This window comes from Muscardinus avellanarius, assembly GCF_963383645.1.
Source record: "Muscardinus avellanarius genome assembly, chromosome: 10".
In the NCBI taxonomy this organism is placed as follows: Eukaryota; Metazoa; Chordata; class Mammalia; order Rodentia; family Gliridae; genus Muscardinus; species Muscardinus avellanarius.
In genome coordinates, this window is record NC_137796.1 from 12,310,213 (window position 1) to 12,337,721 (window position 27,509).

The 27,509-nt window shown below is 43.7% G+C and overlaps 1 protein-coding gene across 1 annotated transcript in view; it reads left to right on the forward strand.

Annotated features, from left to right (window-relative positions):
- Window positions 1–226: 226 nt before the first annotated feature.
- Window positions 227–27,509, forward strand: part of RFWD3 (ring finger and WD repeat domain 3) — a gene marked incomplete at both ends in the record, with an annotated part of 41,980 nt that continues 14,697 nt past the window's right edge. Inside the window, 7 exons of the mRNA XM_080703473.1 lie at window positions 227–792; window positions 5,759–5,978; window positions 14,043–14,234; window positions 15,495–15,586; window positions 19,128–19,242; window positions 22,892–23,108; window positions 26,029–26,179. Of these exons, the coding sequence (XP_080559599.1) occupies window positions 227–792; window positions 5,759–5,978; window positions 14,043–14,234; window positions 15,495–15,586; window positions 19,128–19,242; window positions 22,892–23,108; window positions 26,029–26,179 (1,553 nt within the window). The remainder of the gene's footprint in view (window positions 793–5,758; window positions 5,979–14,042; window positions 14,235–15,494; window positions 15,587–19,127; window positions 19,243–22,891; window positions 23,109–26,028; window positions 26,180–27,509) is intronic.

Consider the following 27,509-nt stretch of genomic DNA (forward strand, 5'->3'; position numbering starts at 1 on the left):
TGCCTCAATCTCCTGAATAGCTAGGATTACAGACCTGGATATATGTGTGTCCTTTGGGGAGAAAAAGTTAATTACCAAAACACTCAATTTAAGTAATTAAAATCTTTTTTTTTTAAGTACTGGGAATTCTACCTCTGAGCTACACTCCTAACCCTCTTTTATACTGGTTACATAATGTGTTTTATCGATTTTACTAATACTTTTTAAAAATATTCTTTTTCCAGTGATGGCTCATGAAGCAATGGACTGTGATCTTCAGGGACAGTTAGATTGTACTACAGAGCAGCCTGCTCCTGCTGAAGTGGCCAGCAGCCAAGAGGGACCACTCCTCCAGCCTGTTCCTGCTTTAGTAGCCAGTAGCCAAGGGGAACCACCTCTGCTCCAGTCTGTTCCCGCTGAAGGAGTCAGCAGCCAAGAGAGACCACCTCTGCTCCAGCCTCCTGCTGCTGAGGCAGGCAACAGCCAAGTGGCACCACCCCTGCTCCAGTCAGCTCCACAGGTGTCCATTGACCTGACGGAGGAAGTAGAGCCTTCAGGAGAGAGGGCAGAGAATAATCCAGGAACCTCAGAGGATCATGGACAGGAATCTGGTGCTGACCGCACTATCCAAGCATCTTCACTGGATTCAATGAACAGCTTCATCAGTGGGCTGCAGAGACTTCATGGCATGTTAGAATTCCTGAGACCTTCAGCTTCAGACCACAGTGGGGGGCCAGTAAGAGTGAGGAGAAGGGGTAGGTCCACTTCGCGGAGGGCGAGAGCTGGAGGGTCTCAGAGGACAGACAGTGCCAGGTAAATGTATATGTATATAAAAGTCATGTCATGGGTGCCATACTAGGAATCATGAAACTCAGGCTCTGGTCATACCCCCAGTGCTAGATAACTCTGTGTGTGTCTGTCTGTTGCTGCATATTGAAGCCAGGGGCATTCTACCTCCAAGCTATATCCCCCCCCCCAAAAAAAAAAGTAAAAAGAGCTTGGGTTGTAGCACAGAGGTAGATTGCTCCAGATACATTCTTCAGTACACAGAAAAAGTTTGCTTTATTTACTAAATTATTGGGGAGGTGAGTAACAGTGATGGGCTTTGAAAATTAGGGGCTCATTGGAAACAATTTCTATGGTGATTGATGCCTTCCCCCCACCCCCAGGGGACATTTCACCTCTGAACTAGACTCCAGCCCTACTTTATGTTTTATTTTGAAATGGCATCTTATTAAGTTGCTGAGATTTGCTTTGACCTGTGATCCTCCAGTCTCAGCCTTTCAAATACTGTTTGTTTATTTATTTATTTTAAGGTGCATGCTAAGCCTGCACTCTGCCACTGAATTGTGCTTTCCAGCCTGAAAATAACTTTCTTCTGAAGTCTCTGATTTGGACTTGCCTCTTTAAGGACTTAGCTCTCAAGTCCTGACAGTGTTATATGATGAATAACAGTTTTCTCTGCCCTGTTTTTAAACTCTGTCATGCTTTATTTAAAATCTTTTATGGTTAGCCTTTTAAATGTTTTCGTCTTAGGCCAGGCATGGTGACGCACACTTTTAATCCCAGCATTTGGGAGGCAAAGACAGGAGGATTGTGGTTTGCGGACAGCACATTGTGAGGCCCTTTGCAACTCAGTGAGCCCCTGTTTCAAAATAAAGAATAAAATAAGGGCAGGGGGTATGTATAGCTCGGAGGTAGAATGCCCCTGGGTTCCATCTCCAGTACTGCTAAATAAATAAGTAAATAAATAATAATAATAAATGTTTTCTTCTTTCTTTTTTTCGGAACTGGGGATTGAACCCAGGGGCATTCTACCTAACTATTCCACTAGTCCTATGTTTTTATTTTTCGTTTTGAAACAGTGTCTCACTAAGTTGTGGAGGAGCTCACTAAATAGCTGAGGCTTGCTGTGAACCTGTGATCTTCCAGTCTCAGGCTCACAAGTACTGGGATTACAAGCATGTGCCACCATGCCAGTTAAATGTTTTCATAATGTTTAGAAATTGAGTTTAACCTCTTCGTTTTATATGTGCAAGAAATTGGGCCCTAAAGAGTATAGTGTTTAGGGTCTCATAGTTTAGCATGAGGGATTAGGTGGTATGGACCTTGGATCTGACTTGTTTTTTGCACAGGAAGATAAAGTGCCAGTCAGATCCATTTGTTTTCTAACACTGGAAATACTGAAAAGATACTAAAAAGCAGTAGCTAGGCTGGACATGGAGCTGCACTTGTAATCTCAGTATCTGAGAGTCTGAGACAGGAAGATCGCAGGTTCTAGGACAGCCTGAAAAACCTAGTGAGACTCTCAGCAACCTTGTGATACCCTGTTTTAGACTAAAAACTAAAATAGGACTGAGGGTGTGGCCCAAAGGAAGAACTCTCCTGAGGTCAGTATCCAGTACTACAAAACAAACAAACAAAAAAAGCATTAGCTAGAATATCTGTTACCTGTTTTATAAAAGGAAACCAGTGAAATAATTTGATTTGCCTGGGATAACTCTGGAATTGGACTCAGGCCTTCTGATTATTTTTTTTTCGGCACTGGGGATGGAACCCAGGGGCATTCTACCTCCAAGCTATACCCCAGCCCTATTTTTTATTCTTTATTTTGAAAGAGGGTCTCACTGAGTTCCAAAGGGCCTTACTAAGTAGAAGCTGAGGCTGTCCTCGAACCGAAATCCTCCTGTCTCAGCCTCCTCCCAAATGCTGGGATTACAAGCTTGCGCCACCACACCCAGCTCAGGCCTTCTGATTTAGCATCTTTTTCTGTGGATCCTGCAGAGAGAGAGAGAGACAGACAGACACACAGACACACAGACAGACTGGGGGTGGAACCCAGGGTCTTCCTACCTCTGGGCTATACTCCCAGACCTTTTTTTTTTTTTTTTTGGTAGTACTGGGGATGGAACCCAGGGGCCTTCTACCTCCGGGCTACACTCCCAGACCTATTTTATATTTTTTATTTGGAAACAGGGTCTCTTAAGCCAGAGAAGCTGGCTTCAAACCTGTGCGATCCTCCTGTCTCAGCCTCCTAAGCGCAGGGATTATAAGTGTGCACCACCATGCCTGGCTCTATTTTATATATATACATACATACACACACACACACACACTTTATTTGGAAACAGGGTCTCACTAAGTTGCTGAGAGCCTCACTAAGTAGTTGAGGCTGGCTTCGAACCTGTGTGATTCTCCTGTCTCAGCCTTCCAAGCACTGGGATTATAAGCATGTGCCACCACACTCAGCTGATCCTGCTGATTATTGTCTCAAAATCTGTTCAAGTTGCTAATATGTATTATTATTATTTTTTTTGGTGGTACTGGAGGTGGAACCCAGGGGCTTTCTACCTCCAGACTATACTCCCAGGCCTATTTTATGTTTTATTTGGAAACAGGGTCTCACTGATTATAGAGACAGAATAAGATTTCATACTGGGCATGGTGGCACATGCCTGTAATCCCAGTACTTTGGAGACTAAAACAAGAAAATCACAGGTTCAAGGACAGCTTCAGCAATTTAGCAAGATCCTACTTCAAAATAAAAACTAAAGTCTAGGGGTGTCACTTGGAAATAGACTGCCCCTGGGGGTTCAATTCCAAGTACCACAAAAAATGATTTCATTTTTGTCATAGATAGAGGTCCCTTATAGTGCAATTTGGTGATGTTTCAGCGTGATTGTGTGGGCTACCCTCCATGGCTACAAATTGAGAGTAGTGTTCCTAGGAGCTGGCTGGCTGCCAAGAGGCTTCCTGCACTAGTGTTCATCTTTACTTCTTCATGTACTTGGCCTCGTTGGGGGACCTCCAAAATTGATGGCTTATGATGGGCACACTGACTTGTGATAATGAGCTCATGAGACCATGATGTTTACAAACCAGATAAAATAAACTGGACATGGTGGTGCATGGCTGTAATCCCAGTTCTTGGGAATCTGAGACAGGAGCATCACAGGTTTGAGGTCAGCTTCAGCCAGTAGTGAGACTCTCATCAACCTAGCAAGATACTGTTTCAAAATAACAAACAACTAGCAAAGCCAGGTGAGATGGCTTACACTTGTAATCCCAGTACTTGGGAGGTTTACAGGAGGATTGCTGGCTGGTAGCCCACCTTAGCAATTTAGTGAGACCTTGTTTCAAAATAAAGAATAAAAGTAGGGTGTGGTGGTACACGCTTATAATCCCAGCATTTGGGAGGCTGAAACAAGAGAATTACAGTTTGTGACCAGCCTCAGCTACTTAGTGAGGCCCTCCGCAATTTAGGGAGACCCTCTTTCAAAATAAAGAATAGGGCAGGGGGTGTAGCTCAGAGTTCGAATGCCCCTGAGTTCCATCCCTAGTACCAAAAAAAAAAAAAGTTCAAGGCCTGACTCAAAAACTTAGCAAGACCATATTTCAAAATTTAAAAATTAGTCCAATGTAGTAGCACACATCTATAATTCCAGTACTTGGGAGGCTGAGACAGGAGGATTTCAGGTTCAAAGCCAGCCTCAGCAACTTAGGCTCATGTCAACTTAGGCCCTGTTTCCAAATAAAAAATAAAATAGGAGCCGGGCGTAGTGGCGCACACTTGTAATCCCCGCTTTTGGGAGGCTGAGACGAGGATCACACAGGTTCAAAGCCAGCCTCAGCTACTTAGTGAGGCTTTCAGCAACTTAGCGAGACCCTGTTTCCAAATAAAATATAAAAAAGGTCTGGGAGTATAGCCCGGAGGTAGAAGCCTCTGGGTTCCACCCCTAGTACTACAAAAAAAAAAAAAAAAAATTGGGCTGGTTGTGTATCTCAGAGATAGACTGCCTCTGAATTTAATCACCAGTACCACACACAAAAATAGGACTGCAGGTATAGCTCAGGTAGCATCTGGGATCAATTTCTAGAACCACACACACACCTAAATAGGAACACATGACCAAAGGCCAGTAGAATTAGCATTAGAATAGTCAAGCTTTGAGGGGTGAGGGGCGGGTTTTGTAATCCCCCTTGGGAGGTGGAGACAGGAGGATCCCACTGGTTTGAAGCCAGCTGCTCTGGTTTAAGAGACTCTGTTTCCAAATAAAAAGTGTAAAATAGGTCTGGGAGTGTAGCCTGGAGGTAGAAGGGTTTCCAGGAACCCCAGTACCACCAAAAAAAAAAAAAAGAATAGTCAAGCTTCACTATGGGTTAAGGTAGCAATGACTGAATGGAAAAGAATACCCAGGCCAGCCAGCGTCACCCTAACTAAATCTATTCTTTCAACTTTCAAAGGCAGCAGTGTAGAGCCAAGAAATGTGCTGAAGTGACCAAACTTCACCTTTAAATCACTGTGGTTTGGCTGGGTGTGGTGGCGCATGCTTGTAATCCCAGCATTAGGGAGGCAGAGACTGGAGGATCATGGTTCGTGGCCAGCCTTAGCTACTTAGTGAGGCCCTCTGCAACTCAATGAAACCCTGTTTCAAAATAAAGAATAAAAAATAGGGCTGAGGATATAGCTTGGAGGTACAATTCCCCTGGGTTTCATCCCAGTACTGCAAAAATAAATAAATCAGCCAGGCATGGTAGCGCAGGCTTGTAATCCCAGAATTCAGGAGGCTGAGACTGGAGGATTGCAGTTCGCAGCCAGCCTCAGCTACTTAGGTCCTCCACAAATAAAGAATAAAAAATAGGGCAGGGGGTGTAGCTCGGAGGTTGAATGCCCCTGGGTTCTATCCCCAGACCTGCAGAAAAAGAAAAATAAGTCACTGTGGGTCATTCTCCTGGTGCTAGTCCATTGTATTTCGGTTCTCTCTTTCTGCATGTATAGGGGAGCACCGCTGGACGCTTACTTTCAGGTGAGCAGGACCCAGCCTCACTTCCCAGCAACTTCTTCTGATTCAGAGACAAGGAACCCTGTGTCAGAGGACTTGGATGCGTCAAGCAGTCCTGATGATTCTGACAGTGACAGCTCCGAAGAGGATAGAGACGTTATTATCCCGACGGGGGAACTTGGCGCTGTCATGTCAGAAGGTCAGTATTACATCCAGGCTAGTCTCAGTTCATGAGACTTATCCTCACAAAGCTTAGGTTTCCGAAGCCTAGAAACTATAGATTTGTGCTTTGATTTCTTCCCTTTCTACTCCAAACATCATGGGTTTCTCTTTATAATACAGAGCTTTCAGTGGCCGTGGTTATATTGAAAGGATTTGATCTGAGTCACAGTTTTATGTGATTTGTGTTGGTGAGTCAGTCCCTTTGTAACAGCATTTTACATTAACTTTTATTTTCTTACACATCTGAAAAAAGTAGATTCTTTTTTTGTGTGTGTGGTACTGGGGTTCCTGGAAGCCCTTTTACCGATGGGCCTCACTCCCAGACCTATATTATACTTTTTATTTGGAAACAGGGTCTCTTAAGCCAGCGAGGCTGGCTCCGAACCAGCGTGATCCTCCTGTCTCCGCCTCCCAAGCGCAGGGATTACAGGCGTGCGCCACCACGCCCGGCTGAAAAAAGTAGATTCTTTAAGTTTTGAACCAGGTGTAGTGGCACATGCCTGTAATCCCAATACTTGGGAGGCTGAGACAGGAAGATTGACGGTTCAAGGACAGCCTCAGCAAGTAGTAGTGAGACTCATCAGCCTAGTGAGACCCTGTTGTTGTTTATATTTTTGTTTGGAAACAGGGTCTCACTAAGTTGCTGAGAGCCTCACTAAGTAGCAGAAGCTGGCTTTGAACCTGCACAATCCTCCTGTCTCAGCCTCCCAAGTGCTGGGATTACAAGCGTGCACCACCACTCCCAGCCCTTTTTATTTGTTTGTTTGTTTGTTTGTTTATTTATTTATTTATTTATTTTTGAGGGTCTGGGGATGGAACCCAGGGCATTCGACCTCCAAGCTACACCTCCTGCCCTATTTTTTTATTCTTTATTTTGAAACCGGGTCTCACTGAGTTAGTTGCAGAGGGCCTCACTAAGTAGCTTAGGCTGCCTGTGAACCGTGATCCTCCGGTCTCAGCCTCCCAAATGCTGGGATTACAAGCCTGCACCACCACACCCTGCGCCCCTTGCCCTATTTTTATTCTTTATTTTGAAACAGGGTGTTACTAAGTTGCAGAGGGCCTCACTAAGTAGCTGAGGTTGTCTGAGAACAGTGATCCTCTGGTCTCAGCCTCCAGAATGCTGGGATTACAATGTGCACCACCATACCCGTCCTTAATTATTTTTGAAACAGGGTCTTACTAAGTAACAGAGGGCCTCACCAAATAGCTTGAGCTGGCTACAAACCCACAATCCTTCTGTCTCAGCCTCCCAAGTACTGGGATTACAAGCATGTGCCATCACACTGGGCTAGAGACCCTATTTCTTATTTATTTATTTATTTATTTATTTATTTATTTATTTATTTATTTGTGTGTGTGGTACTGGGGGGTGGAATCCAGGGGCTTTTCTACCTCTGGGCTATACTCCCAGACCTATTTTATATTTTATTTGGAAACAGGGTCTCACTAAGTTGCTGAGAGCCTCACTAAGTAGCTGAGGCTGGCTTTGAACCTGTGCAATCCTCCTTTCTCCTCCTTTCTGGACGCTTACTTTCAGGTGAGCAGGACCCAGCCTCACTTCCCAGCAACTTCTGATTCAGAGACAAGGAACCGTGCGTCAGAAGAACCCTCCTGTCTCAGCCTCCCAAATGCTGGGATTACAAGCCTCCCAAGCACGGGAATTACAAGCATGTGCTACCACGCCCGGCTTAGAGATCCTATTTCAAAATAAAAATAAAATGGGGGTATAGCTCATAGGTAGAATGCCCCAGGATTCAATCCCTAGCACTCCCCCCAAAAAAAAAGTTTTTAAAATTTTGTACTTTAAGCTGTCCCTTTCAAGTCCCAATATAATGTGATGTATTTCATAAATAGAACTTTATGCAATAGTAGATGGGCAATGACTCCCCTGAAGTAGATGTCCTACTTAATATTTAAAATCTACTAATACCAAACTGTGGTCTTTAAGTACCTTTTTATACTAAAAGGGCTTCTTAGAGAAATGGCATTCCAGGTCTAGAATAAGAAATATATAGCCAGGCATGATGGCGCATGTTTATAACCCCAGCATTTGGGAGGCTGAGACAGGATGATCGTGGTTCAAGGATATCCTCAGCTACTACTTATTAAAGACCTTTGCAACTCAGTGAGACCCTGTTTCAAAAATAATGAATGAAGCCGGGCATGGTGGCGCACGCTTGTAATCCCCGCACTTGGGAGGCATAGACAGGAGGATCACGCAGGTTCAAAGTCAGCTGCACTGGCTTAAGAGACACTGTTTCCAAATAAAAATATAAAAATGGGTCTGGGAGTGTAGCCCGGAGGTAGAAGGGTTCCCAGGAACCCCAGGACCACCAAAAATAATAAAAATAAATAAAAAACAGAGCTGGGTATGTAGCTGGGGGGTAGAATGCCCCCCCCCGGGTTCCATCCCCAGTACCACCCCCCAAAAAAAAAATACACACACACACACACACACACACACACACACACACACACACACACTGAGGCCAGGTATGATGGTACACACCTATAATCTCAGCTACTCAAGAGGCTGAGGCAAGAGGATTACAAGTTCGAGGACAGCTTAGTTATCAGTGAGACCCTGTCTCAAAAAAAGAATAAGTGGGCCGGGTGCGGTGGCACACACTTGTGTTTCCAGCATTCAGGAGGCAGAGACCTGAGGATCGCGGTTCGCAGACAGCCTTAGCTACTTTAGCGAGGCCCTTGGCAACACAGTGAGATCCTGTTTCAAAAAAATAAGACTAAAATATAGGGCTGGGGGTGTATCTCGGAGGTACAGTGCCGCTGGGTTCCATCCCCAGTAACTAAAAAAAGAAGGAGAAGGAGAAGAAAAAGAAAAAGAAAAAGAAAGAAGAAGAATGGTGGTGCCCACCTATGATCTTAGTACTTGGAAGGCTGAGACAGAATTGCAGGCTTTTTATTTGTTTGTTTTTGTTTTTTGGGTTTTTGTTTTGTTTGCAATGCTGAGGATGGGACCCATGGGCATTCTACCTCTGAGCTACACCCCAGCCTTATGTTTTATTTTTTATTTTTGAAACAAGGTCTCACTGAGTTGTAAAGGACCTCACTAAATAGCTGAGGCTGTTTTTGAATACAGTCCTCCTGTCTCAGCCTCCCAAATGCTGGGATTACAAGCGTGCACTACCACGCCTAGCTTGGATGGTTGCAGTTTTGAGCCATCTTCAGCAACTTAGCAATACCCAGCTTCAGAATAAAATAGGGTTGGGGTATATCTGTGAGGTAGAGTACTCCTGGGTTCAATCTCCAGGCTAAAAAATAATGTTACAGAGGAGAGTGGGGATGTAGCAGTAGAGGTCCTGGATTCATACCTAGGGTCTTACCCAGAGTTACAGGGCCCCTCCCCCTTCTATTTTTGCAGTACTGGAGGTTGAACTCAGAAGCCTTCTACCTCTGAGCTACACCCCCAGACCCTTTTATTTTTTATATTGAAACAGGTCTTGCTAAGTTGCTGAGGCTGGTCTCGAACATGTGATCTTCCTGTCTCAGCCTCCCAAGTACTGAGATTACAAGTATGTGTCACCATGCCCATCTCCCAGCCCTTTTTTATTTAATTTTGAGATAGGGTTTTGCTAAATTTCCCAGGATGACCCCAATTTAAAATCATACTCTCAGCCTCCCAAGTACTAGGATTACAGACATGTGCCACCCTACCTGGCATAGATGGAACAAGATTGGCAAATGTTATTATTTAAATTGAGTGATGGAGCTGGGTTGGTGGCGCACATCTTTAATACCAGTACTTGGGAAGCTGAAACAGGAGGTTCACGGTTCTGTGATTAACGAGGCTCTCACCAATCTAGTGTGACCCTGTTTCCAAATAAATCAAATTAGGCTGGTGGTGTAGTGTCGAAGTAGAATGCCCCTGAATTCAATCCCAGTACTACCAAATAAATAAATAAATAAATTGGGTGATGGGTGCTTGAGTGAACTATATGTTCTATTTTTGTGTATGTTATAGAATATTTTCAATGAGTAAAATAATAAATTCACTAAATTACTTGGGGAAATTGTCATCCCTTTTGCAGTAATACTACCAACTAGAAATGGAAAATTCAGTGAGAGGTTCTCTCCTGCTTCTGTCCCATACCCTGTCTCATGCCTAACTCGTGTCTTTTGTGTATCTCCTATCCTATCATTTGTGGATGCAACTTGGCAGAGCAACTAGGAAGTAACCCAACAGAACAGAATGCATCGTGTGCCACCAAAGGCAAGACCCTTCCCAAACAGGTAATACATCTTTTTGAAGGAAATATTTGGATTTTTATTTTTAAAAGGGGCTGCAACCTAAAATGAAAAGCCTGCAGGCATTGTAGACAAGAGGTCCAGGTGAGGATTCTAGCCCAGCAACTACTATTTGGGTGATTTCTTCCACTTAAGTTTAAATGGTTGGTGATGTTTGAAACCAACATATTCTGCCTATCTGACAAGATTAAGTGTCAGTTGAAAATATAGGTATAAGACAGACAAGGTGGCACACACTTATAATCCCAATACTTGGGAGGGTGAGACAGGAGGATCACAGGTTTGTGGCCAGACTTAGCAACTTAGTGAGGCCCTCCAGAACTTAGTGAGATCCTGGGATTACAGGCATGTGTCACTATGCCCAGATGGATGGGTGTGTGTGTGTGTGTGTGTGTGTGTGTGTGTGTGTGTGTGTGTATTACAGGCATGCACCACTATGCCCAGGTGTGTGTGTGTTTTACTGTGGATGAAAACCGAGCTATGCCTCCAGCTGTACCTCCAGCCCAGTTCTACCTCTGAGCTATACCTCCAAATTACCTCTGAGCTATACCTCCAGCCCTGTTTCTTATTTTGAAACAGGATCTCACTAAATTGCTGAGGCTGATCTCAAACCTGTGATTCTCCAATCTTAGCCTCCAAAAATACTGAGATTGCAAGCTTGCGCCACTGTGCCTAGCTGATAACTTTTATTTTTCTTTTCTTTTCTCTTTTCTTTTCTTTTTTTTTTTTCTTGCAGTACTGAGGATCGAACCCAGGGACATTCTACTTCCGAGATAGATACACCCCCAGCTCTATTTATTTATTTTATTTTTTGGTGGTACTGGGGTTCCTGGAAACCCTTCTACCTCCGGGCTACACTCCCAGACCTATTTTTATACTTTTTTATTTGGAAACAGGGTCTCTTAAGCCAGCACAGCTGGCTTCTAACCTGCGCGGTCCTCCTGTCTCCGCCTCCCAAGCGTGGGGATTACAAGCGTGCGCCACCACACCCGGCCCCAGCCCTATTTTTTATTCTTTATTTTGAAACCGGGTCTCACTGAGTTGCAGAGGGCTTCACTAAGTAGCTGACGCTGTCTGCGAACCGCGATCCTCCGGTCTCAGCCTCCCGAATGCTGGGATTACAAGCATGTGCCACCATGCCTGGCTTTTTTCTTTATTTTGAAACAGGGTCTCACTAAGTAGTTGAGGCTGGCCACAAACCTGAGATCCTCCTGTCTCAGCCTCACAAATACTGGGATTAGAAGTGTGTGCCACTACACCTGTCTTAAATTTTTTTTTTTTTTTTTTTTTTGCGGGTTTGGAGATGGAACCCAGGGGGCATTTGACCTCCGAGCTACACCCCCTGCCTTATTTTTCTTTATTTTGAAACAGGGTCTCACTAGGTTGCAGAGAGCCTCACTAACTGAGGCTGTCCGCGAACCACAATCCTCCTGTCTCAGCCTCCCGAATGCTGGGATTACAAGCGTGGGCCACCATGCCCAGCTTTTAATTTTTATTTTTAAAAATAATGCCTATGCTGGTTATGGTTGCACACACCTATAATCCCAGTACATAGGAGGCTGAGATATATAGGTTTGTTTTTGTTTTTTCCCCCCTATATGTTTTCTTTCTTTTTTTTTCCTCTTTTTTTTTCATTATACTGGAATTTTTTTTTTTTTTTTTTTTTTTTTTTTTTGTGGTACTGGGGTTCCTGGAAGCCCTTCTACCTCCAGGCTACACTCCCATGGGCTACACTCCCAGACCTATTTTTTAACTTTATGTGGAAACAGGGTCTCTTAAGCCAGCGAGGCTGGCTCCGAACCAGCGCGATCCTCCTGTCTCTGCCTCCCAAGCGCGGGGATTACAAGCGTGCGCCACCACGCCCGGCCTTATACTGGAAATTTTTAAGATACTTAAGCCCTCAACCTCTAGGCTATGCTCCAGCCCTATTTTATTTTTATTTGGAAACAGGAACTCACTATGTTGCTAAATTTTATGTTTAATAAACTTATTACTACCTGCTGTTAATTACAATGGTAGTTGCTCAGATATTTTTATTTTTTACATGTTCATACAGATAACTATTTTTCTTCTTTTCAGTGAAGGGAAAGAATTGGGCATGGTGGCAAACACCATGGATTACCCAGTGCTTGGAAGGCTGATAGGAGGGTCACAAGTTTGAAACTAGCCTCAGAGCTAGTTTCAGCCTAAAACCCAAGAATTTCATAAAGTAGTATTGAAGCCAGGTGTGGTGGCACATGCTTGTAATCCCAGCATTTGGGAGGCTGAGACAGGAGGAGGATCACAATTCGAGGACAGCCTCAGCTACTACTTAGTGAGGCCCTTTGCAACTCAGTGAGATCCTGTTTCAAAATAAAGAATAAAAAATAGGGCTGGGGATATAGCTAAGAGGTAGAATTCCCTGGATTTCATTCCCAGTACCGCAAAATAAATAATAAATAAATAAATAAATAAATAAATAAATAGTAGTATTGAAGCTGTGTGTTGTGGCGAACGCTTATAATCCCAGCATTCAGGAGGCTGAGACTGGAGGGTCGTGGTTCACAGACAGCCTCAGCTACTTAGTGAGGCCCTTTGTAACTCAGTGAGACTCTTTCAAAAATAAAAACACTAAAAAAATAGGACTGAGCATGTAGCTTAGAGGTACGATTCCCCTGGATTCCATCCCCAGTACCTCACACACACATTGTAGCCAGGTGTGATGGTGCACTTCTGTAATTCCAGTACTTTTTAGGCTAAGAGAGGAAGATTACAGGTTTGAGGCCAACCTCAACAACATAGAAGCCCTCAGGAACTGAGTGAAGCCCTATTTCCAAATAAAAAATAGAGATAGAGGTGTAGCTTAGAAGTAGAACAGCCCTGGGTTCAATCTCCAGTACCAAAAATATTGCTGGGATGTAGCTAAGTGTGCTTATCATGCATGAGGCCCTGGGTCCCAACATTAAAAAGTAGTAGGTGGGTATGTAATCCTAGTACTTGGTTGTTTAAGACAGGAGCATCACAGGTTCAAGGACAACCTGAGCAATTTAGTGGGGCCCTCAGCAACCTTGTGAGACCCTGTTTCTTTACAAAAAAGGTGAAAGCTGGGTTTGGTGGCGCACGCTTGTAATCCCAGCTTTTGGGAGGCTGAGACAGGAGAATTCAGGTTCACAGACAGCCTCAGCTACTACTTAGTTGAGGCCCTGTTTCAAAATAAAGACTAAAAAATCGGGCTGGGGGTATAGCTTGGAGGTAGAATGCTTTTGGTTCCATCCCCAATACCACACACACAAGAAAGGTAAAAGGCCTGGGAGTGTGGCTCAGAGGTAGAATGCTCCAGTACCAAAAAAAAAAAGAGAGTAATAGTATTTTATTGTACTTTTTTGGTGCTGGAAATCAAGCCCAGGGACCTTCAAGTAGTAGTATTTTTATGGATTATATTTGCCCAGATTATGTTAAAATGAAAAAATGTAATTTATAAGGATTGTGGGTTTTCTGCAGCCTTTTCAACTAGGTCTGTATCACTCCAGTATTAATGTTGTTTTGTTTGTCATACTGGGGATTGAGCCCAGGGCCATGGTACCTCCAAGCTGCACCCCAGTCATATATTTTATTCTTTATTGGAAACAGGGTCTAAGTAGCTGAGGTTGGCCACAAACCTATTTCAGCCTCCTATTTCAGTTTCCCAAGTACTGAGATTACAAGTGTGTGCTATCATGCCTGGCTCGACATTTTTGTTAATTAGAGTTGCATACCTCTTTAAGACTGATTTTCATTTTCTCATTTGAATGTGTTCCAATTTCTATCCAGCAGTCTCCCCAGAAGTCCAACCCTCCTCTGTCTTCTTCTGTGGATGAAGAGGAAGGGGACACTTGCACAATATGTCTTGAACAGTGGACCAATGCTGGGGACCACCGGCTCTCAGCTTTACGCTGTGGGCACCTCTTTGGATATAGGTGCATTTCCAAGTGGCTCAAAGGACAGGCACGAAAATGTCCCCAGGTAAGGACCATAATTAAATATTTAAGATGTTAAATCACAACCAGGCATGGTGGTGCCTGTAATCCTGTTATTTGGGAGGCTGAGATAGGAGGCTTATAGGTTCAAGGCCAACCTCAGGAACTTAGTGAGACCCTGTTTCAAAATAAAAAAGAAGCCAGGCATGGCACATGCTTATAATCTCAGTTCTTGAGATACTGAGACAGGAGCATAGCAGGTTTGAGGATAACAAATGTGAGACTCTCATCAGTCTAATGAGGCCCTGTTTTATTTATTTATTTTCTGGTGGTACTGGGGGTGGAACCCAGGGGCTTTTTTTTACCTCCGGACTATGCTCCCAGACCTATTTTTTTATACTTTATTTGGAAACAGGGTCTCATTAAGTTGCTGAGAGCCTCACTAAGTAGCTGAGGCTGACTTCAAGCCTGTGCGATCCTCCTGTCTCAACCTCCCAAGTGCTGAGATTACAAGCATGTGCCACCATGCCCGGCCTTATTCTTTTTATTTTTGGAACAGGGTCTCACTGAGTTGTAGAGGGCCTCACTAAGTTGCTGTGGCTGTCCACGAACTGCAGTCCTCTGGTCTCAGCCTCCCAAATGCTGGGATTACAAGCGTGCACCACCATACCTGGCTTGAGACCCTGTTTTAAAAAAATAAAAAAATAGGTATGGGGTCTGACTCAAGAGTTAGAATGTCCATGGGTTCAATCCCCAATACCACAAAAAAATTATTAATTAAGCTGGGCGTGGTGGCGCACGCTTGTAATCCCAGCATTTGGGAGGCTGAGACTGGAGGATCACGGTTCACGGACAGCCTCAGCTACTTAGTGAGGCCCTTTGCAACTCAGTGAGATCCTGTTTCAAAATTAAAAATTAAAAAATTGGGCAGGGTGTAGCTCAGAGGTTAAATGCCTCTGGGTTCCATCCCCAGACCCGTGGGGGGGGGGGATTATTAATTAGAAAGCAAAGGATCTGAGAGTGGTGGTGCACACCTGTAATCCCATTACTTGGGAGACTGAGACAGAATTGCAGATTTGAGGGCTGTCTGAGCAAATAGTGAGACTCATCAACCTAGTAAGACCCTCTTTCAGAAATAAAAAATAAAATTGGGCTGGAGATGTAGCTTAGTGGTAGAATGCCCTTGGATTCAGCCCTCAGTAGTACCCTTTAAAGTTAAAGTGTGTGTGTGTGTGTGTGTGTGTGTGTGTGTGTGTGTGTGTGTGTATTCTCAGAGCCATACTAATTTTCTCCTTGGGCTCTTTAGTGCAACAAGAAAGCGAAGCACAGTGATATCATTGTCCTTTATGCCCGAACCCTGAAAGCTTTGGACACTAGTGAACAGGAGCGTGTGAAAAGGTAAATGATGAGAGTGTCTATCTGGAATGTTCTCTTGATTCTTTGTAGCACAACTGAAAAAGGGAGTGTGCATCCACTTTTAGTGTGGTTCTGAGGCTTTGCTTAGCTGTGTCCTAGAATCTCTGGAAACTAGCAGTCTGCCTCATGCTGTTAGTTGTAATGTACTCCTGATCATCTTCTGAAGGGAGTCTGCACACTGCTCTCCATACAGCTTTTTTGTGTGTGTGTGTGGTACTGGGGCTCCTGGAAGCCCTTCTACCTCCGGGCTACACTCCCACACCTATTTTATATTTTTTTATTTGGAAACAGGGTCTCTTAAGCCAGCGCGGCTGGCTTCGAACCTCCATGATTCTCCTGTCTCCGCCTCCCAAGCGCAGGGATTACAAGCGTGCACCACCACGCCCGGCTCTCCATACAGCTTTAAAAATGAGCATCAGAGCTGGGCTAGTGGCACACGCTAGTAATTCTAGTACCTGAGAGGCTAAGGAGGATGGCAGGTTCACAGCCAGCCTCAGCTACTTAGTGAGGCCCTCTGCAACTTAATGAGACCCTGTTTCAAAATAAAGAATAAAAAATAGGGCAGGGGGTGTAGTTTGGAGGTCTAATGCCCCTGGGTTCCATCTCCAGACCTGCAAAAAAATAAAAAAAAGAGCATCAGTCCAGACATGATGGTGCACATCTGTAATTCTAGTACTCAAAAGGCTGAGACAGGATCGCAGGTCCAAGACCAGCCTCAGCAAGTAGTGAGACTCATCAGCCTAGCAAGAACCTGTTTAAAAATAAAAATAAAATAGGGCATTCAGAGGTAGAATGCCCCTGGATTGAGTCCCCAGTACCATAGGGGGGAAAAATTAGCATCAGAATGTGGGTGCTTTGGCATGCTCTTGTACTCCCAGGTACCCTGGAGACTGGAGCAGGAGGATCACTGGAGCCTTATGACTTTGAGGCCAGCCTAAGCAACAGAACAAGACCCCATCTCAAAGAAAATTTTAAAAAAGGAGAATCTGGCACATTATTTAATTGGTGCCATTTTTACTTATTATGTTCCTAAGCCCCCGTACAACAGTTCTCTTCACAGAATATTCATGAGTGAAGTTTGCACATACAGTACAATGCAAAAAGTTATCAAAAACTTGTTTAAAAAGAGCCGGGCATGGTGGTGCACGTTTGTAATCCCAGCATTCGGGAGACTGAGACCTGAGGGTCGTGGTTTGCGACAGCCTCAGCTACTTAGTGAGGCCCTCTGCAACTTAATGAGACCCTGTTTCAAAATAAAGAATAAAAAATAGGGCCGGGCGTGGTGGCGCTCACTTGTAATCCCTGCGCTTGGGAGGCGGAGACGGGAGGATCACGTAGGTTCGAAGCCAGCTTCGCTGGCTTAAGAAACTCTGTTTCCAAATAAAATATAAAAAATAGGTCTGGGAGTGTAGCCTGGAGGTAGAAGAGTTCCATCCCCAGTACCACCAAAAAAAAAAAAAAAAAAAAAAGAATAAAAAATAGGGCAGGGATATAGCTCAGAGGTCAAATGCCCTTGGGTTCCATCCTCAGACCCACATACACACACAAAAAAGTTTAAAAAGTACTAAACAATTGCTTAAAAATTTAAGAATAAACTTTAAAGGCCAGGCATGGTGGTGCATGCTTGTAATCTCAGTATTTGGTAGATTGAGACAGGAAAATCGCAGGTTCAAAGCCAGCCTGGTAACTTAGCGAGGCCCTCTGCAACTAAGTGAGACCCTGTTTCCAAATAAGAAATAAAATCATGCTGGGGTTGTACCTTGGAGGTAAAATGCCGCTGGCCCAGTATCAGTGAATAAATAAATAAACATAATATTAAGCAAAAATAGCATGCCTGGTATATAGCATGCTATTTTTGCTTAATATTATGTTTGCGGGTTATTTAGTAGTTGATATATGTAGCTCTAGCTTATTAATTTTATTACTATAGACTGTTCTAGCTCTCTAATCAGAATTGATCTGTGTGTATTTTATGTGGTACTAGTTACCAGTGTGTTACCAGTGTTCTTTAGGGTAGGACACATCTGCTTTACTAGATAATGTCAAATAGTTCTTCCAATTTATACTCTGTTAGCAGTAATGTGAGATTTATTTTTGTATTCTCACCCACTTTCTGTTATTAGATTTTCATTGCCAATCTCAGTGATTGAAATAGTATTTCACTGTAATTTGCATTGGCTTTAAGTACTATTGAGATTGGATATCCTTCTGTGGATTATAATCATATCTTTGCTAACCTATATTGAATTTTTTTTTTTGGGGGGGGGTGCGGGTCTGGAGATGGAACCCAGGGGCATTCTACATCTGAGCTACACCCCCTGCCCTGGTTTTTACTCTTTTGAGGGTTTTTTTTTTGTTTGTTTATTTTTTATTTTTCTGGTAGTACTGCGGTTCCTGGAAACCCTTCTACCTCTGGGCTACACTCCCAGACCTATTTTATACTTTTATTTATTTGGAAACAAGGTCTCTTAAGCCAGCATGGCTGGCTTCGAACCTGCGCTATCCTCCTGTTTCCGCCTCCCAAGCGCGGGGATTACAAACGTGACCCACTACGCCCAGCAGCTCTTTTTAGTTTTTGAAACAGGGTCTCACTGAATTGCGGAGGGCGTCACTAAGTAGCTGAGGCTGTCTGCGAACTGAGATCCTCTTGTCTCAGCCTCCTGAATGCTGGGATTAGAAGCCTGCGCCACCACACCCAGCTGTGAATTGTTGTTTTTTTCTTTCTTTCTTTTTTTTTCTTCTTTCTTTTGTTTTTGTTTGTTTGTTTGTTTGTTTGTTTTTTGGTGGTACTGGGGGTGGAACCCAGAGGCTTTCTACCTCCAGGCTCTACTCCCAGACCTGTTTTATATTTTATTTGGAAACAGGGTCTCACTAAGTTGCTGAGAGCCTCACTAAGTAGCTGAGGCTGGCTTTCGAACCTGTGCAATTCTCCTGTCTCAGCCTCCCAAGCATGGGGATTACAAGCGTGCGCCACCACGCCTGCCTCGTTTCTTAATGATTTAATTAATCAACTTTTTTTGTGTGTTTGGTACTGGGGATGGAACCCAGGGGCATTCTACCTCTGAGCTACACCCCCAGCCCTATTTTTTATTCTCTATTTTGAAGGGTCTCACTGAGGTGCAAAGGGTCTCACTAAGTAGCTGAGGCTAGCTGCAAACCAACCACACTCCTCCTGTCTCAGCCTTCCAAATGCTGGGATTCTAAGCTTGCGCTACCACGCTCAGCTATTTTTTATTTTTAATTGAGGTATCACTAGTTGCTGAGCCTGGCCTAAAACCTACCATCCTCCTATTTTAGCCTCCAGATACAGGGATTAGAAGTGTGAAACATTGTATGCAGATGAGCGTTTCTCTTTTTGAACTATATCTACTATCATGACATACTTACAGCAAAGTGTGTGTATCAGGGTGTGAGCTTGCATATCACAGTGTGTACCACATTGTGTATCACAGTGCTTCCATCATGATAGGAAGTCTTCTGTAGCCTTTCTCACCCCTACCTCCTGCTGGCTTTCCCCTTCTAGTGACTTACTAAAGGAGCAAATGCTCAGGAAGCAGGCCGAGTTAGAATCTGCGCAGTGCCGGCTCCAGCTTCAAGTCCTCACTGATGAACGCACTAAACTTCGTAGTCGTGTCCTGGTAAGTTTGCCCTCTACCTCAAAGAATTTTTTGTATGTGTGCTACTGAGGGTTTAACTCAGAGGCAATCTACCTCTGAGCTGTACCTCCAGCCCTATTTTATTTTTATTTATTTCTATTTTATGCAGTATTGGGGATTGAACCCAGGGGCATTCTACCTCATGAGTTATGCCCTCAGCCCTATTTTTGTTCTTTATTTTGCAACAGGGTCTCACTTAATTGTGGAGGGCCTCACTAAGTAGCTGAGGCTGGCTTTGAACCTGTGATCCTCCTATCAGCCTTCTCTAAGTACTGGGATTACAAGCATGCATCACCATGGCCGGCATTTTTTCTTTTTCTTTTTTTTTTTTTTTTTCCGGTCTGGAGGTTGAACCCAGGGGCATTTGACCTCCAAGCTACACCACCTGCCCTATTTTATTTTATTCTTTATTTTGAAACCGGGTCTCACTGAGTTGCAGAGGGCCTCACTAAGTAGCTGAGACTGTCTGCAAACCGCAATCCTTCAGTCTCAGCCTCCCAAATGCTGGGAAAGCGTGTGCCACCACGCCCAGGTTGCCCAGCTTTTTTTTTTTTTTTTTTTTTTTTTTGAAACGGAGTCTGAGCTGGGCGTGGTGGCACACGCTGGAGACAGGAGGATCGCGCAGGTTCGAAGCCAGCCGTGCTGGCTTAAGAAACCCTGGTTTTAAATAAAAATATATAAAAAAATAGGTCTGGGAGTGTAGCCTCGAGGTAGAAGGGCTTCCAGGAACCCTAGTACCACCAGAAAGAGAGAGAGAGAGAGAGAGAGAGAGAGAGAGAGAGAGAGAGAGAGAGAAAGGTCAAAGGAAGAAAAAGAAAGAAAGGAAGAAAGGAAGGAAGGAAAGAAAGAAAGTCTGAGAGTCTCACTACTTGCTGAGGTTATCCTTAAGCCTGCAATCCTAGTTTACCAAGGACTGGGATTATAGGTGTTTGCCACCGTGCCTGGTCAACTCTTAGAACTTTTGGAGTCATATTGAAGAAGAGGCCTGAGGAATGACTTAGTGGAGTGTGTATGTTTAGCATGTACTCTGGGTTTAATTCCAAGAGCAAACTTTTTTTCCATTGGGGAGGCACTGTGAATTGAACCCAGAGGCATTTACTTTCAAGCTATACCCCCCAGACCAATTTTATTCTTTACTTGGAAACCAGGTCTCACTAGGTTTCTGAGAGCCTTGCTAAGTTGGGAGACTGCCTTTGATTCTCCTTTCTCCACGTCCCAAGTACTACAAATGTATGTTACCACACCCGGATGTGTGTGTGTGTGTGTGTGTGTGTGTGTGTGTGTGTGTGTTGTGTATATATATGTATGTATATATGTGTGTGTATACATATATATATGTATGTATGTATACACATATACACTCGGTATATGTGTATATACACTCAGTGGGTCATATACACTCAGTGGGTGTGTATATACATATATACGTATGTATATATACACATATACATACATATGTATATATACATACATATATATATGTATACATATATATGTAGTGGGGGGTTACTGGGGTGGAACCCAGGGGCTTTTCCACCTCCGGGCTATACTCCCAAACCTATTTTATACTTTATTTGGAAACAGGGTCTCACTAAGTTGCAGAGGGCCTCACCTAGTAGCTAAGCCTGGCTTCTAACCTGTGCAATCCTCCTGTCTCAGCCTCCCAAGTGCAGGGATTACAAGCATGCGCCAACACACCTGGCTCTATAAATATATTTTATAAGGAATGTAAATACTACTTAGGTTCATCGAAAATACAAATAGGATTCCCCAAGTTGCTTAAGAAATGGTGGCGTACACTTAGTAATCCCAGCATTTGGGAGGCTGAGACCGGAGGATCTCAGTTCACAGAAAGCCTCAGCTACTACTAAGTGAGGCCCTTTGCAACTCAGTGAGACCCTGTTTAAAAAAATAAAGAATAAAATACAGGGCTGGGGGTGTAGCTCAAAAGGTAGAATGCCCCTAGGTTCCATCCCCAGTAACAGAAAGAAAGAAAAAGAAAGAAAGATGGGTGAGCTGGGCATGGTGGCAGCACACTTTAAATATCAGTACTTGGGAGGCTGAGACAGGAGAATTGCAGATTTGCACCTAGCCTCAACTTCTTAGTGAGGCCCTCTGCAACTTAGTGAGACCCCGTTTCAAAATAAAGAATAAAAAAATAGGGCTGGAGCTGTAGCTGGGAGGTAAAATGCCCCTGAGTTCAGTCCCCAATACTGCAAAAGAAGAAGAAGAAGAAAAAAGTAAATATGAACAACTCATGTTTTTTCTGATTTGGGCATTTGGCCAAAACATGTATGTTTTATAATTATGCTGCATTCAGAATCTTAGAAAAGAGCCGGCCGTGGTGGCGCACGCTTGTAATCCCAGCATTTAGGAGGCTGAGACAGGAGGATTGCGGTTTGCGGACAGCCTCAGCTACATAGCGAGGCCCTCCACAACGTAGACCCTGTTGCAAAAGAAAGAATAAAAAAATAGGGCAGGGGGGTGTAACTCAGTGGGCAAATGTCCCTGGGTTCCAGCCCCAGACCTGCAAAAAAAAAAAAAAAAAAAAGAATTGAGCTGGGTGTGGTAGCACATACCTGTAATTCCAGTACTCAGGAGAATGAGATAGGAAGATCATGGGACCAAGAACAGCCTCAGCAAGTAGACTCATCAACCTAGCAACGCCCTGTTTCAGAATAAAAATAAAATAAATTGGGCTGAGTTAGCTCAGAAGTAGAACACCCCTGCTCAGAGGTAGAACACTCCTGGGTTCAATCCCCATTACCACATTAAGAAAAAAGAAAAATATTGGACATCTTTTCTTTTCTTTTCTTCTCTTTTCTTTTCTTTTCGTGGTACTGGGGGTGGAACCCAGCGGCTTTTCTACGTCTGGGCTTTACTCCCAGGCTTATTTTATACTTTATTTGGAAACAGGGTCTCACTAAGTTGCAGAGAGCCTCACTAAGTAGCTGAGGCTGGCTTCAAACCCATGCGATCCTCCTGTCTCAGCCTCCCAAGGGCTGGGGTTACAAGCGTGCGCCACCATGCCCGGCCATAAAAACATTTTCATTTGTTTGTTTACTGTGGTACTAGGGATTGAATCCAGAGGGTCTCACTAGGTTGATGAAGAGTCTTACTATTTGCTCAGACTGTCCTGAACCTGCAGTCCTTCTGTCTCAGCCTCCCAAGGACAAGGAATTACCACCATGCCTGGCTCACATTTTCATTTAAAGGACAAGAAATTTTGCATCTGATCAATAAAATGTTTTTAAGCCAGGCATGGTGGCACACGCTTGTAATCCCAGCATTTGGGAGGCTGAGACAGCAGGATCGCAGTTCGAGGACAGTCTTAGCTACTTAGTGAGGCCATTTGCAACTCAGTGAGACCCTGTTTCCAAATAAAGAATAAAAAAATTGGGCAAGGGGTATTGCTCAGAGGTAAAAAAAAAAAAAAAAAAAAAAAAAAAAAAAAAAAAAAAAAACCTCCTGGGTTCCACCCCCAATACCGCTAAATAAGTAAGTAAGTAAGTAAGTAAGTAAGTAAGTAAATATGGCTGAGGGTGTAGCTCAGAGGTAGAATGAAAAAAGTGTTCTTGAGGGGAATAGCAAATGAAAAAGCTTTGCATTTACAATATCTTTATCATTTTAGGACTTGCAAAAACTTGTGCAGCGTCAGGATCAACAGCCTAGTGGCTCTCAAGCATCTTTACTAAGCTTCTTACCCTCCAGCCAAGGCCAGCACAAGTACCACTTCCAAAAATCCTTTACGGTATCCCAGTCCGGGAACTGCCGAATCATGGCGTACTGTGATGCTATGAGCTGCCTGGTGGTATCACAGCCCTCTCCTCAGGCTGCCTTCCTCCCAGGTAAACAATATAGAACCTCAGTTTGCTTGTTCCATCATTAGACTCTATTTCTCTTTGAAGAATCCAGGACTCAGGGTATGGTGACACATGCTTGTAATCCCAGTTCTTAGGAGGCTGAAACAGGAGGGTCACATGTAGAAGCCAGCCTCAGCAGGTTAGCCCTATTTTAAAGTAAAAAATAAGGCCTGGCATGGTGGCGCGTACTTGTAATCCCTGTGCTTGGGAGGCGGGGATAGGAGGATCGCGCAGGTTCGAAGCCAGCCATGCTGGCTTAAGAGACCCTGTTTCCAAATAAAAAGTATTTATAAAAAATAGGTCTGAGAGCGTAACCCAGAGGTAGAAGGGTTTCCAGGAACCCCAGTACCACCAAAAAATAAAGTAAATAAATAAACAAACAAACAAACCAGGTGTGATGGCACATGCCTATAATCCCAGTACAAAGGAGGCTGAGATGGGATCACAGGTTTGAGGCCAGCCTCACCCGTTTAGTGAGGCCCTCCACAACTTTGTGAGACCTTGTTTCAAAATGAAGAATAAAAAATAGGGGTAGGGGTATAGTTTGGGGGTAGAATGCCTCTGGGTTCAATCCCTAGTACCACATTAAAAAAAATACTTGTAATTCTAGTACTTGGTAGGCAGACAGGAGAATTGCAGATTTGTGGTCAGCCTCTGCAACTTAGACTGTTTCAAAACAGTAAAATAGAGCCCTGCATGGTGGTGCATGCTTGTTATCCCAGTACTTTGGGAGGCTGAGATAGGAGTATTGCACAGGTTTGAAGCCAGCCTTAGCTACTTAGTGAGGCCCTCACCAACTTAGTGAGACCCTTTTTCCAAACAAAACATAAAATAGGTTGCCAAGCATGGTGGTGCACACTTATAATCCCAGCACTTGGGAGGCTGAGACAGGAGGATCGCACAGGTTTGAAGCCAGCCTCAGCTACTTAGTGAGGCTCTCAGCAACTTAGTGAGACCCTTTTTCCAAATAAAGTATAAAATAGGTCTGGGAGTGTAGCCCGGAGGTAAAAAGTCCCTGGGTTCTATCCACAGTACCACACACACAAAAAAAGGAAAGGCTTGTTTTTTTCCCCCTTCCAGGAATAGTATATATTTATTGGATACTTTTGATAACATCTATTTCAATCCATTTTAAGTAGATGTATCATCTTGACTGGCTGACAGTACAAATTACTTATCTTCATTTCTTTCCTTTTTTTTTTTTTTTTTTTTTTTTTTTTTTTTTTTTTTTTTGTGGTACTGAGGGTGGAACAAACAACCCAGGGGCCTTTCTACCTCCGGGCTATACTCTCAGACCTATTTTATACTTTATTTGGAAACAGGGTCTCACTAAGTTGCTGAGAGCCTCACTAAGTAGCTGAGGCTGGCTTCCAACCTGTGCGATCCTCCTGTCTCAGCCTCCCAAGGGCTGGGATTACAAGTGTGCGCCACCACGCCCAGCTCTTACCTTCATTCTTTATTGTTCATGTCCCTTCTGCATCTTGAATATCTCCGTGCATCAAATAGATTATTCTCATTTTTCTCTCTCTAGTGCTTTCTCCTTCCTCCCCTCCCTTTCTTTCCAGCTTCATTGAAATATAATTGATATAAAATAGACTGTACATATATTAAGTATGATTTTTTTTGTGTGTGTGGGTCTGGGGATAGAACCCAGAACCATTTGACCTCTGAGCTACACCCCTGCCCTATTTTGTATTCTTTATTTTGAAACAGGGTCTCACTAAGTTGCAGAGGGCCTCACTAAGTAGCTGAGACTGTCCATGAACCACGATCCTCCAGTCTCAGCCTCCAGAATGTTGGGATTACAAGCGTGCACCACCACGCCTGGCTAAGTATGATATTTGGGGGGGAGGGGATTGACATGTGTATATCCCTGAAATCATTACAATCAACATATAATGAACATATCTCATTCTAGAAGTTTTCTTTTGCCTTTTATAATCCCTTTACCTGTCCTTCCTTCCCATTCCCAGGTGACCAGTTTTCTGCTTTTTGTCACTATAGATTAGTTTGCATTTTCTAGAATTTTATATAAATGAAATCATACAGTATTACATTTTTCTTTTGTCATCACTTTTTTTTTTTTTTTTTTGTGGGTTTGGGGATGGAATCCAGAGGCATTTGACCGCCAAGCTGCACCCCCTGCCCAATTTTTTATTCTTTATTTTGAAACAGGGTCTCACTGAGTGGCAGAGGGCCTCACTAAGTAGCTGAGGCTGTCCGTGAGCCGCGATCCTCCAGTCTCAGCCTCCCAAATACTGGGATTACAAGCGTGCGCCACATGCCTGGCTTTTTCAGCATCACTTTTAAGATTCATTCGTGTTTTTTATTATTTTTTTTGGTACTAGAGTTTTAATCCAGGGGCATTCTACCCCAAGTTGCACCTCTGTCACCACCCCCACTTCTTGGTACTGGTGATTGAATCCAGGGACTTTTTGCTTCCAAGCTATACCCCTAGCCTTATTTTTTATTCTTTATTTTGAAACAGGATCTCACTAAGATGTGAAGGGTCTTACCAAGGTAGCTGATGCTGGCCGCGAACCTGTTATCTTCTTGTCTCAACCTCCCAAGTACTAGGTTTACAAGCATTTGCCACCAAGCCTGGCCTTTGTTTTTTATTTTTAAACAGGGTCTCACTAAGTTACTGAAGCTGGCTTTGAACCCGTGATCCTCCTGTTTCAGCCTCCCAAGTACTGGAATTACAGAATTGTGTCGCCATGTCCTGCTCCCTAACAAAATAAAAGTCTGACTAGGGTTGCTGAGACTCACGAAGTTTCTGAGGCTGTCCTCTAACCTGCAATCCTCCTGTCTCAGATTCCCAAGTACTAGGATTCCAGGCATGTGCCTCCATGCCAGACTCTAAATTGACTTTTATTGAATTATTTTGTACTCTCTTCTTTGATAGGATTTGGTGTTAAGATGTTGAGTACTGCTGACATGAAAAGCAGTCAGTACATTTCGATGCACAGTAAGCAGATCCGTGGACTGGCTTTTAGCAGTCGGTCCAAAGGCTTGCTGCTCTCTGCTTCCCTAGACAGCACTATTAAACTGACCAGGTGAGTGAGTCAGGGGGAAGACAGGGCCTGGGCCACTTCAAATTAGTATCAGCTGTTGCAATGTTTTTAGCTCTTTTATTGGTCTTAAGTGTATAGATTTTCAGAGTCCGTGATACTGCTCCCTGATAGAGAAGGTGCTGGATAGGTCAGTGAGGTGTAGTGGTCTAGGTGAATTGTGGGGGGGGGGGTTGAGTAAAAATAAGGCATTGTTGAAGCACCCAAGGGGTCATTGAATAGAAGTGGACATAGCAAGTTACTAAACTGTATGTGTATGGGGCGTGATGGTGCAGGCTTATAATCCTAGTACTTGGGAGGCTGACAGAAGAATTGCAAGTTCGAGGCCAGCCTCAGCTACTTAGGCCCTCTGCAACTTGGTGAGACCCTTTTTCAAAATAAAGGATAAAAATAGGGCTGGCGATGTAGCTCAGAGGTAGAATGCCCTTGGGTTCCATTCCCAGCATTGCAAAATATAATAATAAATAATAAACCGTATGTTGTACTATGCATCATTTTCCCCCTATTTATTTATTTATTTATTTATTGCTGTTAAGGGTTGAACTCAGGGGTGTTCTACCACTTAGTTACATACACAAATAGCCTTTTTTTTTTTCAGTACTAGGGGTGGAACCTAAGGGCATTCTATCTCCGAGCTATACCCCAAGGCCTATTTTTTATTCTTTATTTTGAAACAGGGTCTCACTGAATTGTAGAGGGCCTTACTAAGTAGCTGAGGCTGGCCATGAACCATGATCCTCCTATAACAGCCTCCCAAATGCTGGGATTTACAAGCATGTTCTACCATGCTCGGCTATTTTGTATTTTGAAACAGGGTCTTGCTAACTTGCTGAGGGTCTTGCTAAGTTTCTGAGGCTGGCCTTGAACCCATGATCCTCTTATCTCAGCTTCTCAAATAACTGCAATTACAAGTGTATACCCTCACACCCTGCTTCTTTTACTTTCATATATATCCAAAGAGGAATGTCTGGCCCCCAGAACACAAAGGTTTTGGATTTTTTTTTGGGGGGGGGGTTGGGGATGCAACCCAGGGGCATTTGACCTCCAAGCTACACCTCCTGCCCTATTTTTTATTATTTATTTTGAAACCGGGTCTCACTAAGTTGCAGAGGGTCTCACTAAGTAGCTGAGGCTGTCCGCGAACCGTGAACCTCCTCCAGTCTCAGCTTCCCGAATGCTAGGATTATAAGTGTGCGCCACCACGCCCAGCTAAGTTTTGGAATTTAAAGGGGTTACTTGGAAAGTTTCTAGAGAAAATTGGGAATCCAGATAAGTTTGGGGTTATTAGTATATTCCCTCTTAATAAGAACTGTTG